At 37.1% G+C, this 12,929-nt stretch overlaps 1 protein-coding gene across 3 annotated transcripts; it reads right to left on the reverse strand.

Annotated features, from left to right (window-relative positions):
* Nucleotides 1-446: 446 nt before the first annotated feature.
* On the reverse strand, nucleotides 447-8,384 carry LOC144544204 (putative disease resistance protein RGA3). 3 transcript variants are annotated; one of them, XM_078292620.1, is made up of 7 exons: nucleotides 8,162-8,384; nucleotides 4,801-5,868; nucleotides 2,415-4,516; nucleotides 1,936-2,131; nucleotides 1,005-1,102; nucleotides 842-907; nucleotides 447-519 (listed from the first exon to the last, which is right to left on the reverse strand). In XM_078292620.1, exons 2-4 carry the CDS (start codon nucleotides 5,848-5,850, stop codon nucleotides 2,089-2,091), a joined length of 3,195 nt encoding a protein of 1,064 aa, XP_078148746.1. In that variant the 5' UTR covers nucleotides 5,851-5,868; nucleotides 8,162-8,384; the 3' UTR covers nucleotides 447-519; nucleotides 842-907; nucleotides 1,005-1,102; nucleotides 1,936-2,088. The 3 variants fall into 3 exon arrangements, with proteins under 3 accessions (XP_078148746.1, XP_078148745.1, XP_078148747.1); XM_078292619.1 differs by having other exon boundaries at nucleotides 450-523; XM_078292621.1 differs by having other exon boundaries at nucleotides 455-523; nucleotides 982-1,102.
* Between the last annotated feature and the right edge of the window lie 4,545 nt (nucleotides 8,385-12,929).

Raw genomic sequence — 12,929 nt, forward strand, 5'->3', positions numbered from 1 at the left:
AGAGATCAGACAAACTGGAAACTAATTACAAGTACCGAAAGGAAACAAAAAACCTCATCAACGCCTAATTTGGGGCAGACCTCAAGCTTGTTTAAACGTACATCAATTCCCTATTAATCTGAAAAACATAAAAAAAGTAAAAATAAACATATACCTATCATATAAATGCCCAAACTTCTCTGCTTCCTCGTGCATTTTTTGAGAGAAACCAAAACCTGACTGTTTTTTTTGGGCATTATTCCAAGCAAATGATTTGTAAACTCTGGTGATTTTTCTCTTGATCTAATAAAGACGGGCAGTTTGGTCAATTCATCTGATGCTGAAACCATATATATCATTGGTTGTTGTTTTTTGGTGTAGCATTTTTGTTTTCTTGTTGCATTTGTTGAAGTGGCCTCCTATCAACCATGGTCTCCTGCCGGGCATTGGGCGGAGGCCTCGATCTGGTTCGTGTTTATTGCCTCTCAGTGAACTGAAATTGGGGTCTAGGAATCACCTTCCCATCAATGTACAAATCCCCTATCTGTAATAAGTAAAAACAGAACAAATTAAGACATGGGTTTTTAATTTACACCATCCAGGAGTTCTACATTTGTAGCTAGACCTGAAACAACTTTGATACTTAATAACTGTCATCTAAATCTTTCTATTTTTTAAGTATGCCACATTAGTGTTTGATTTAATCCAGGAAAAATCAATCACGGACCTTATACTATACCAGTGACTTGTTGCATCAGTATTTATTGCCACAGTAGACAGACAGTTTTGATACCTATCAAACTTTTCTGTAGACATTTGAGTTTTCATAACAAAAATCAATAGAGTCATTGAATGCACATACCTCCATAGTCCTGGTTTGCTACATCCAAGTAAGAATCAGGCAAAACCCAAAGAACGCCTGGCAAATCTGAGAATACAAGTTTATATCAATACATGTATTATTTTTCTCATTGAAAAAAGTTTCAAGAAGGCCAGGCAGACCTAAGATGAAGAAAACTATCAACCTTTGACTTTGTATGAGAGCTCCTCTGAAATTAGGGCACCAATTCCAGTGTATGTTGTAGTGGAAACAGAGTATATTTTTTTTCTTGCCTCCTCTTCACTGTCATGTAAAACAAAAGGTAAATTAAATGTTTTAGTCATCTCAACTTCCTTCAAAATATTGAACTTTCATACAAGAGAGATTGATTGTTTTAACATGAAATGTCAGGTTGATCAGGTCTAACTGTCGGAACACACATGGAGCAAACATTGCAAATATTGCAAGTCTCAAAATAAAAGGCATGCAAATTGATTTACATGATGTCATAGGTGGCATCACAAGAGGAACAAGTAACATTTCCTGACAGTAGGCCCTTGATTTCACTATAGACATGGTAAACTGATGGCATTCCTTGGATGAGAAACACAATGTATGCGAATTCATAGGTGGTTCTCTAACAAACTGCTCGATTAGAAACCCTATTGGTAGGTGGTCAACTGTACAGTTGGTTACCCATCCTTAGTGGAAAGTAAATAGTGCTTAAAAGATATTGCTCTGTAGTTTTTCCTGTGCATTTTGATTCAAGCCCAGAACTTTTTCCCCCAAGAAAATAATAATAAAATTCTGAGTGTCATCTACAAATAAGAAACCAGTCATTTGGCTTAAGTTCTGTAATTTTCTATTATTCGTAAAGTGCTGACAAAGCTTCTTGGTAATTCAAAGTAGATAGTAATTGTTTCAAAACTAAAAACTACTATAATGATACAAACTGTTTGAATCTACAACTTACCATACACTCCCCATTAAAAGAAATAATCTAAACTGTGTAACAGTAGGTTACCAAGACCATCAGTGCCCAAGATAATTTGAGTGTCAAGCAATATAAACTTGTGATAATTTCTAACTCATATATAAAAAGCTATGTGCTGAATTGTTACAAAGACCATTAGTACCCAAGTTACTTGATTCCAGTGCAAGGTACTCGAATAGCCCACAAGAACCGGCACCCGCTTTGTCAGAGTTGAGGTCGAGAGGGGCGGATGGATGGGCGACTCTGAGGCATGAGTTGGGGTGAGCAGGCGGAGGAAGGGAGGGTGTGGGGTTTCTCAAATCTCCTCAGAGTCACTGTTTCCAAAAGGGATTATATTCCTGAAATTATATACTTTCATTAGATAACTCTGGATAATCCTTTGGATGTCAACTGATAGAAATTTCTTATGCATATTACCAATCAGATAATTAAGACAGGGTGCTACTTAAGATAGCCAGCGAGAAATGGCTTTTGTTCTTTTTATAAGAAACACCAGTTAAATCAGGAATAAAATAGAGAAATGGGCCAAATTCCGAAAAGAAACTCAGGACTGTACCGGTATGGTACTAATTCGGAAGTATAGGTACTATTTGTAATAATAAAAGAATTAAAGCTACTAACCATGTTCTTATATTGGTGGTAAAACTTAATGGTGTCTTCTGGTAAATAGCTGAGAAAGATCCGTCTGGTGAATTGATAGTCACCTTGGGAATGTGCTTAAATTTGTTCCATTCGGAACCACTTTCTCTTTCCTTTGCAATCTTCCGCAGCAACTCCTCACTGCAGTCGATTCTTATCTTCTGAGGCATTGTCATTGCCAAGTAATCCGGGAGGGATTCCATTTCAAAATCACTTAAAGCTATCCGTTGTAAAGTTTCAAGGTTCTCCACAGCTTTTAGATTTGGGCATTGTGAAATTTCAATATATGAGATGCTGCGTAAATTTGAAATTCTCTCAAGGATTCGATTTTCCCAAACATCAATTTCTTTGACAGATGGGAGGTTCTCTACAGTAATCAGATTGTCTGCCTTGGAAATACGTAGATACTCTAAGGATGTAGCATGGTGTGAAAGACCATCTGGAAGAGATCTCAACTGGGGACATTCAACAATATATAATTTCTTCAATTTGGGCATGGCTGGCAGTCTCTTATTCCACTCCCACACTTTCCAATTGGCCATTTTGATGAATATTAGTTCACTCAATTTGGGAAATGCAAGCTTGGCTGAATAACCCATTTCTATTATGCCTTTGCTTTGGATACCCCCCAACAAGAACTCTTCTCCTATATTCACGACTGAATATGCATCTTCAATACAAAGGTATTCCAAATTGGGGAGTTGGCCTAATGGTGCCATGCCCTCAAAGCAAGCACAATTTTCAATAATAAGATGTCTCAGGTTTGGAAGGGCTGCTCCCAAATTCAACCAATTGGGAAGGCATGTACCATAGTAATTTATAATTTCAAGATCTTGTACGAAAGGTGGAGGAAAAAGCTCATTTAAAACCTCCTCACTTGTCATCTTTTTCTCGTTAGTTTGAGAAAGTTGTTCTTCAAAGCTCATTGAAATGTAGCCAAGGCGTAGATACTCCAACTTATTCTTGCTTCTAAGATTAGCTCCTTTTGCCATGTTCTGATCAGATACTTTCTCTAAGCCATCTAAATAAAGAACAATGAGTTTTGATAGAGATTCTAACCCATCTAGACTACTGAATCCCTCCGAATTATTATTGTATGGCTTGAAGCCATATAGATGCCTGAGGTTTTCTAGATTATTTAATCCAGCTGGGATTGCCTTGACCTTCGTATCTAGAAGATTAAAACCCCTCAGTTCTGGTAGACTACTAATGCTTTTGGGGATGTGTGACAACTCAAAGCACCCTTCACAATTCAAGAATACTAAATTATTTCTTAGATTTCCTATGGCATTTGGAATGGTTCTTAACTTTGTTTGACGGACATCTAAATATCTGAGATGGACAAGGCCAAACAACGAATCAGGTAGGCATGAGATATTGGACCCACCTATATCTAAAATGCGTAGCTTAGAAACGGTTTTACAAAGATCATCAAGTGGAAATTCTGGTTTAGCCCGAAGTAATAATGTTCTCAACCCTTTTTTCTTTTTAATTATTTCAATGTTTACCACATCTCCTTCTATTGATAACCGTCGTAATTTCAGTGTACTATCAAACTTGGATAAAACTTGTCCATTACCTAAGATACAGTTCTCATCTTTTCCCAATTGACGGGTGAAAGACCACAAAAGATCATGCATTTTGCATCCTGCCTGATCATGGTATTTCTTAGTATCTTCCAAAAAATTTCGCAGTAGTAACTCTTTGTAATACAAAAGCCCCAACTCCCAAAAATCGACCTTATCTTGCAAATAACCTTCTGCTAGCCATAAATAGATTAACTCGGTACTGCTAAACATGGTATCTTCAGGAAAGAGGGAGAAAGAGATAAAGCATCGCTTTAATGGTGATGGGAGGTCCTCGTAGCTCAAATAGAATGCACGATGGACATCTCCCGGTAGCCCATCCATGGACCACACATTGCTTTCAAGAATTGCTAGCCAGTTGCCTCTCGTGTTGCCTTTTGTGCAAAGTACACCTCCTATGCTCTTAATGGCAAGAGGCAAACCATCACATTTTTTAACAATTTGCATTCCAATTTCCATGAGATCTTGAATGTCACTCTCAACTCCGTTTGGGGCTACCTGCCAAATAATTATATACACTTGAAGTTAGTGACTTTGTATTCATATTAGTAACTTTGTGCAATGAACAATATAGTTTAGTTGCCCATGATCTGACTGCATTTCTTTCTCAACAAGAACATGTAAAATTGTAATTTTAATTAAGCTTGATGTAGTCTGCTTCTTCAAACAATATGAAGTCATTAACAAAAATAGAGAAAATCTAAGTAGGTTGGCACCTCCAATGTAAATTCAAATTTGGAATAAATAGTAAAATACCATCATAGTTACGAGTGATATAATACCTGTTTAATTAATAAGGACCAGCCATCCATTTCAGATAACTTATCCACCCGATGTAATTTTGATGTCCTCATTGCATTCGCAACTCTTTCATCTCGCGTTGTGACAAGTAATCTACTCCCATATGCTCCGCGACTCATGGGAGCACACAATAGGTTGTCCCAAACCGTTCGGCTTTCTATCCAAACATCGTCGAGAACAAGAAGGAACTTTTTCTTCTGAATGGTCCTCTCGAGTAAAGGGACCAGCTCTGATCTTCTCTCGACGGCACCGGGCTCACCTCCTGCCTCCCGGATCACACACTTCAACACTTCTATTGCTTTCACCTCCTTTGAGATGCATACCCAAATTTTTAACTGGAATTCCTCAACAATTCTCGGATCATTAATGATCATTTTGGCTAGAGTGGTTTTCCCTATTCCTCCCATCCCTAGAATAGTAGCAACAGGAAGGAGTTCTGTCGTCTCTTCTTTGGTCAGCCAGTTCACTAGTAGCTCAGTATCTTCTTCAATCTTTTCTCCCACAATACCAGCTAGCAAAATTGAGGGATCAGTCTCGCGGATGATGACCGAGTCCACTCGCTGAACTGGGTTGGAAGGCCCAGAACTGATTGGTGATTCGATCAAGCCCAACTCAGTCTTTCTCTTGGCAATCCCGTCTAGCCTCGAATTGATGTCCTTGATTTTGGAACCAATCTTATGGGCAAATATCGGGTTGCGGAAGCAAGAGAGCAAAGGGCAGCCACAACGAGCATTTGACGAGGAATGGGAACTGGAGCCAGCAAGGCGCTCCTTTGCCTTGATCTGACAGAGGTCGATGATGTCATCAGCATCATACATGACATCCTTGAGCTGCATGAGCCACCGCTCGATGGCACTGCTCTTGCTTTTCTTCATCTCAGCATCGGCAAGGATACATTGAATGTCACGTATGGTGTCGCGAAGCTTCTCGATCTGGCCAGGGATACCCAGCAGCATGCCCACCTCATTCTGCACCATTTGCACAAGAAATTCGCTGAACTTTGACAGGAAGGGATCGAGTATCATCACCATCTTTGTTTTGAATGAGAGCTGCAACACAAACAAACAATTTGACAGGTAGTGCTCAGGAGGAAGAGAAATTGGAATGGGGCTAGTTGGAGAATGTGGTTCTACAACACAAACAATTTATTTTCCTTATATTTTTGCTAGAATCGAAGATTACTCATTATTCCATTCTTTCTATTGAACCTTTTTTTTTATTTCCTTTTCTCTTTTGTAAATTTGAAGCTTGCTTAATTGGTCGTAACTGGTTGTGAGAAGTGGAGCATATTGGCAATGCAAGGCTTGGGAGAAGTGCAGCATATTGCATGCATTGCTTTTGCATTGTGCAATGTGGACACCTACATGTTTCATTCTTTTTTTCCTTTTGGATGATATGAAAATTGTTTGCTTGAGCGACTAGCAATTTGTCTACAAACATAGTTTTTTTGGCTAGGTTTTTTAATACAGTAATGTTGTGATAATATTTGATCATTAATTCCGTAAGATTTCCAGAGCCATTATTTTTATTATTATGAAATTATATATTAAAGTAGCTCAGGTTGATATAATTTATACCAATAATTTATGTTTGTTAGTTTAAAGAGTAATTATTTATTTCTTTCAGTTGTACCGTTTTTTTTTTTATTATTTTGTAAATTTGAAGCTTCCGAAAGAGGTGGAGTATAATGGCACTGCTTTTGCTTTGTTAATTCTATGTGGACAGCCATACCTATTCGATTCATTGCTGTTGCTGTTGCTTTTGCTTTGTGCTATGTGGACACCCATACGTTTCATCTTTTATTCGATCCACTGCATGCTTTTGCTTTTATGATACATGAAAATCCATTGCTTGAGCGACCAACAATTTGTTACTTGTTACAAAGTTTTTTTGGCCGGGTCTTTTTGTACAACACCGTTATGGTATATTTTATAATTAATTCCCTCATATTTCGATATATATATATTAATTTTATTATTATGAAATTATGTATTATATGAGCTCAGGTAGATATAATTTAATAAATAATGTTCGTTAGTTCAAAGAGCATATTTTGCTAGGAAGAGAGTAATTATTGCTTTCGTTAATTATGTTATGCACATTTTTCTTTTTTCTTTTCTCTTTTTTGTAAATTTGAAGGTTAATAATTCAAAAAGAGATGGGGATTGTATAACAATATGTGGTTTCTGAATTATTGGGATTTTAGTAGGTTTTACTCTAATAATCTAAGGTCATGTTTGATTGTGGAGTAAAGTTAATGAGGATTAAATTGCTTACTCCATCGTACTCTTCATATTTTATATCTCGTTTAGTAGTTTATGTGACACCCGAAATCGGAAATACTGTATTTGGGTGTGATCGATCCGCGTCCCGTGTTAATTAACTCAATAACACCCTATCCGGGAAAGTACTTTGACACTGCATCTCCAACTTATTTTATAAACTCTCCAGCTGTTGATGCGAATTATATTGTTGTTGTGGGATAATTAAGCATCAGAAGTTGGATAGTAAGATCCGGATGCTGCTTTTGTTGAGGGATTACTTGGGTTCCTGTTTTGGGCGGCTCCACTTCTATTGGGCCACTCCCATAATTAGTAAAAAAAGGAACATAGAAGTCTAGATGTAGTAAATTTTAATTTGGATGATGCAACAAGTGTATATAAATCCAATCATACTGGACAATATATATATTTTTTTGTTTGAACGGTCCGTAGACTTGTATTACCAGAACTCATAAAACTTACAAGTAGTTCAATCTTAATTACAACATTGAATTCAAATAACCAGCTGTGCACCTAAGTTTGTAACCTACTACTATGCACACACATAGCGTGTCTTAAAATAAATACCGGCACAAAAAAAATTTCCACAGATTATTATTGGGGTCAAACTTTTATTATTTTTCAATTTTATTTAAATTCATGAAAAATTGGTTATTGTGTCCATATGTGAATCCATAATAGTTGAAATTGAAGTTTGTAAAATTATGGGTTTAAGTGTTTATCATGTTGACGGTTAATATATAGTATCCGATTAGCTAACGGGTTTAAACCCGATTAGTTATTTGAATTCAATTAGCGTCCTACTCTGACAAAAATCTTGGATCCGCCCCTAGTCATAACCCTCTGCTAGATCATGCGTGTAACATGATTCATAAACTGCGTGTAATTGATTGCTTGCATATAGTAAGATCTGGTCTAGATCGCTATGTAAATTTTTGAAATATATCTGCCAGCTTAGACCGAAACCCAATAGACGTAATCAAGGTCACTAAGGATCGATATTATTTATAAACAAATAAGCAAGTAGAATTCATAAATAAAGTTTCATATCTTGACTTACCTAGTTATCTTACTATCTTCAAGGTCTCAGCTAGCGACCAACAGGAGACACTCTTATACCGGGCAGGCGGTTGATAACTAACTACTCCTTCCGTATCTTCTATAATATCCAGAAAAGGGAGAAGGAAGTGCGAGAATAAATTAAGGAAGTGAAATTTTCTACAGCTGTGATAGAGGAAGAAGCTGGTGGATTCCTTTCATTCCCAAATTGATAGGAAAGACTTGGCTTAACCTATGCTGACTTGTTGAAAAGTACTCCTAGGGTGGGAAAAAAAGCTTATCTTATCTGATAAAGAAACTGGAGAACTTGTTTGACTGGATTCTGTTCACAAATAATTCTCTTTCTTTCTTATCCTTATACGGTTCTTCAATTAATGCTCTTTACGGAAGAAATTTATCGCCAGAGTAATTGAATTGCTTTGCATTAGCATACAAGGTCAAAAATACAATTATACAAATTGAATGAACAGAAGAAGCATATTCGAAGCCTCGTACAAAAATGTGTATTTCTCAAGGTTTCACGCAAATAAATTACAAGAAGATTACAAAAAAAGATACTTCTTTTGTAATGCAAATTAATTTACTCTTGCTGGTATCCCAAAGTCGAACTAATATTCATTTCTTTTTTATGTCGGTGGCAACTTGTCACCAATATAAGTAAAAGTAATATTCATTTCTTGTACATGGTAAATACAACAAGCCCATATTTAAGCAAACAAACTAAAAAAAAAAAATTCTTCACGAACAATGGGCACCAAATTTTTTTAGCAATTACGTATAATGAAAAAAAAATCCCATTTCACCTCTACCACCAAATAATTGTAAGCAAACCTACTGAATCTATTTTTGCATGGAAATTGGAATAAAATTAAGTACAGTTCTTTCAAAAATAATATAATTCAATTCAGAACATCTTCATTTGAAAAACTAATTAAAAATTATTACGTTGATTAATGAAGATTGAAAGTGCCCTTTATAATTAGCAATTTACAATTTGGAATGAAAATTCTTAAGTTTGACAACGTGGGATTAAAATGTTTTCTTTAAAAAAACCAAAAAATTATAATATCCTTATAAATCTCAAACAAAATTTTAGTTCCATATATAGTTAGCAATTTACAATTAGCGAATGAAAATTCGTATGTTTGACAACGTGGGAATTATAAAATGTTTTCTTTAAAAAAAACATTGCAAATTATAATATCCTTATAAATCTAAAAAAAATAAAAATAAAAATTCACGTTGAATTAGAAATAATAATAAAAGGTCCAATTTAGGTGCTCATAACTAATCCAAAGAAATTGAGAATTAATTGGTAATTTTAAGAAGACCTTTCTAAAAATTCCAATTTCTCGATCACGAAATCCATGCAAGGCACCGGTGAATTAGTACCCAGCCAGCCATGGGAATCCATTTGAGGCATAAATTTGGGCCTCAAATAGAAAGGCTAATACGGGCCCTTCAGCCCTTGTAGGCCCAAATTATGTGTCCAGAATTAACGACCATTAACCACGTGGTTCATAGAATGTATAATTCAGATAGACTTGATCTAGTATTTGAAGTTAATAACGGTCACATTGAGAATATATAGCAGTAGAATTTAGTTTACTCGTAATTAATAACCAAATTTAAAATTTAAAATAATGAAACAAAATTAATTATTTCTAATCCTCGAAGACAATGGAGGACTTGTTTGATTAGATCGTGTTCATAAATAATTATCTTTCTTTTGTGGTCGCACTTGGCCAAGGTTTCCTTCATGATCTCTCTTTTTGCAAGTAAATTAATTACCCCTTCTCTTGCTGAATGCCTTGGACCCCTTTCAGAAAATTTTTCACCAGAGATTAATTAATTTGCATTACATTAGCATACAAGGCGAAAATGACATTTATACAAATCCAAAGAACCAATGAGGCATATATTTGCCAACCTTAAAAATAAAATAAGGCATATTCAAAACCCCGTACAGAAATGTGTATTTCTGAAGGTTTTACACAAATAATTAAACAACAAGAAGCATACAAAAATAGATCTAATATATTTTATTTGTAATGCAAATTTACTCTTTTTTTTTATGGTTCATAATAACATATAACTGGACATCTCCATTACATACATATTATCCTCCCAATCAAAGCAGATTATCTTTCCACTTAGAGAAGATTAGTTTCCGTTGAGAATTGATTTATTTACAGCTTGTCACTTACCTAAATTTTATATACAGCAATGCATGTAATGATTAGCCTACTTAAAGGCATGTAATCCTTCTTCTTGAATCAATAAAGCACATACAAAATTTACCAAAACCAAAATATAAAAACCCTAGATTTGTTCATGGTATCAGAGCCGTAAATGGCCGACGCCACTGCTCCACCCAATCCGCCGCCACAACCACCCCTTCTACCTGCCCCTGTTCCCAATCCCATTATTCCCCTAAACTTTCCCATTGCCACCAAATTAAATCAAACAAACTTTCTTACATGGAAATCACAAATTCTCCCAATTATTCATGGTTTTAACTTATCTCGTTTCCTTGAAGAACCTGGACCCAATAAGCAAATCCTCAACACATCTGGTCAACTCATCAATAATCCTGAGTTTCATCCATGGAATTGTCAAGATCAAATGCTTCTTGGATGGCTCAGATCTTCCCTTACCGAAACCATTCAAGGCCAGGTCTCCTCATGCCTTACCTCTGCCTCTCTCTGGACTGCTCTCAAACAATCCTACTCCGCCGCCTCTCGTGCCCGCATCAATGACATCCGCCGCCAAATTCAGTCCAGCACCAAAGGTTCTACTCCTTGCATCGACTACCTAAACCGAATGCGCAGCTTGGCCGACGAACTCTCTTTTATTGGCCACCCGATCAGTGATGACGACCTCACTTCCGCCTTGCTCAATGGTCTCGGCCCAGAGTACAACCCCTTCGTAATCTCCATTACAACCGCTGGTACTAGCCGTGCCCAACCGTTCACCTTCTCAGATCTGCACGGTATGCTTCTTGCTTTTGAGAAACTACTTCAAGGTCAGACTCAAAATCCCCACTCTCTTTCTTCTTCTGATAACCCACAGGCCTTTTATGTTAAACCAAAACCGGGTTATCCTCAGACCCGATCCGGTTACAATCAAACACGCAACCCACACAATTTTTCCTCTGCTCAATATCCCCAAAACAATTACTCTAGCCCCACTACAAATCAACACAGGCCCAACTATAACTATCAGGGCCGATCCCCTTCTCAAGGACCCAATACAAAGACTCGGCCTCCTTCCTCTAATCAGAAAAATACCAATGACAGCCCCAAACCCCAATGTCAAATCTGCCAAAAATTTGGTCATGTTGCAAAAGCCTGTTATTTCCGTTATGATGCTGACCCCTCGTACCAAGGCCGACCAACAACTCCTCAAGCCTATGTGGCCAACCCGACTCCTTACCAAAACCATCCTTCCACTTCGGCCTCTCCTTCCACCGAATGGATCCTGGATTCCGGTGCCACCAACCATGTTACCTCCGACCTCAACAACCTTTCAACATTTTTCAACTATGATGGCAACGATATGCTTCAAATTGGCAATGGTGCGGGTTTACCAATTCTACACATTGGTTCTTCTAAACTCTCATTTTCCACTCATTCTATTTCTCTTACAAAAATTCTACATGTCCCTAAATTTTCTAAAAACCTACTTAGCCTCTCTCAAATCTTATTAGATAACCCTCAACTAACAATTGAATTCTTTCATCTTTTTTGTCACTTGAAGGACCGCCTCACCAAGAATATCATCCTCCAAATACCATGTATTAATGGGCTCTACTCATTTTCTACTCCTTCAACACCTCCTCAAGCTCTCCTAGGTGTTCGTACTTCCCCAAACACCTGGCATGCCCGTTTTGGTCACCCTTCATCTACTACAACTTTACATTTACTTAATAATGCCAATTTACCTTGTAATTCGCAAAAACTGAGTACTTGTCATGATTGTTGCATGGCCAAGTCGCATAAGTTACCTTTTTCTCCCTCTCTTTCTATTACTTCTTCTCCTTTGGAGTTGATCCATTCGGATGTATGGGGACCCTCACCCATCACTTCTTCTAATGGTTTTCGCTTCTTTGTTATCTTTGTTGATGATTTTTCGCGTTTTACATGGATTTACTTTATGAAACACAAAAGCGAAGTTCCTTACTTATTCTCATGTTTTAAGTTGCAAGCCGAAAACTTACTCTCCACCAAAATTAAAACCCTAAGAACCGATGGTGGAACCGAATATTTGCCAATAACCAAACAATTTCCACATATTATACACCAAACTACATGCCCCTACACCCCCGAACAAAATGGTCTCGCCGAACGCAAACATAGACACATAATTGAACTCTCCCTAGCCATCATGTCACATGCCTCCATACCCTCTCTCTACTGGGACGAAATTTGCTCAAGTGTTGTCTATCTAATAAATCGAATACCCAACCATTCTAACATTATTCCCTACACAAAGATTTTCAACAAAAAAACCCGACTACTCTTTTCTTAAAGTAATTGGATGCCAATGCTTTCCATACACCCGTCCCTACAACTCTCATAAACTACAACTACGCTCTCTCCCTTGCATTTTTCTTGGTTATGCAACCACCCAAAAAGGCTATCGATGCCTTCACCTACCATCTAATAAAATTTACATCTCTCGACACGTTCAATTTGACGAAAACACTTTCCCCTTCAAAACACCCCAGCTTTCGGCCTCTCTCACCCCAACCACTACCTCTACAAACT

The sequence above is a fragment of the Carex rostrata genome, chromosome 26, assembly GCF_964058835.1.
Source record: "Carex rostrata chromosome 26, lpCarRost1.2, whole genome shotgun sequence".
NCBI classification, from domain to species: Eukaryota; Viridiplantae; Streptophyta; class Magnoliopsida; order Poales; family Cyperaceae; genus Carex; species Carex rostrata.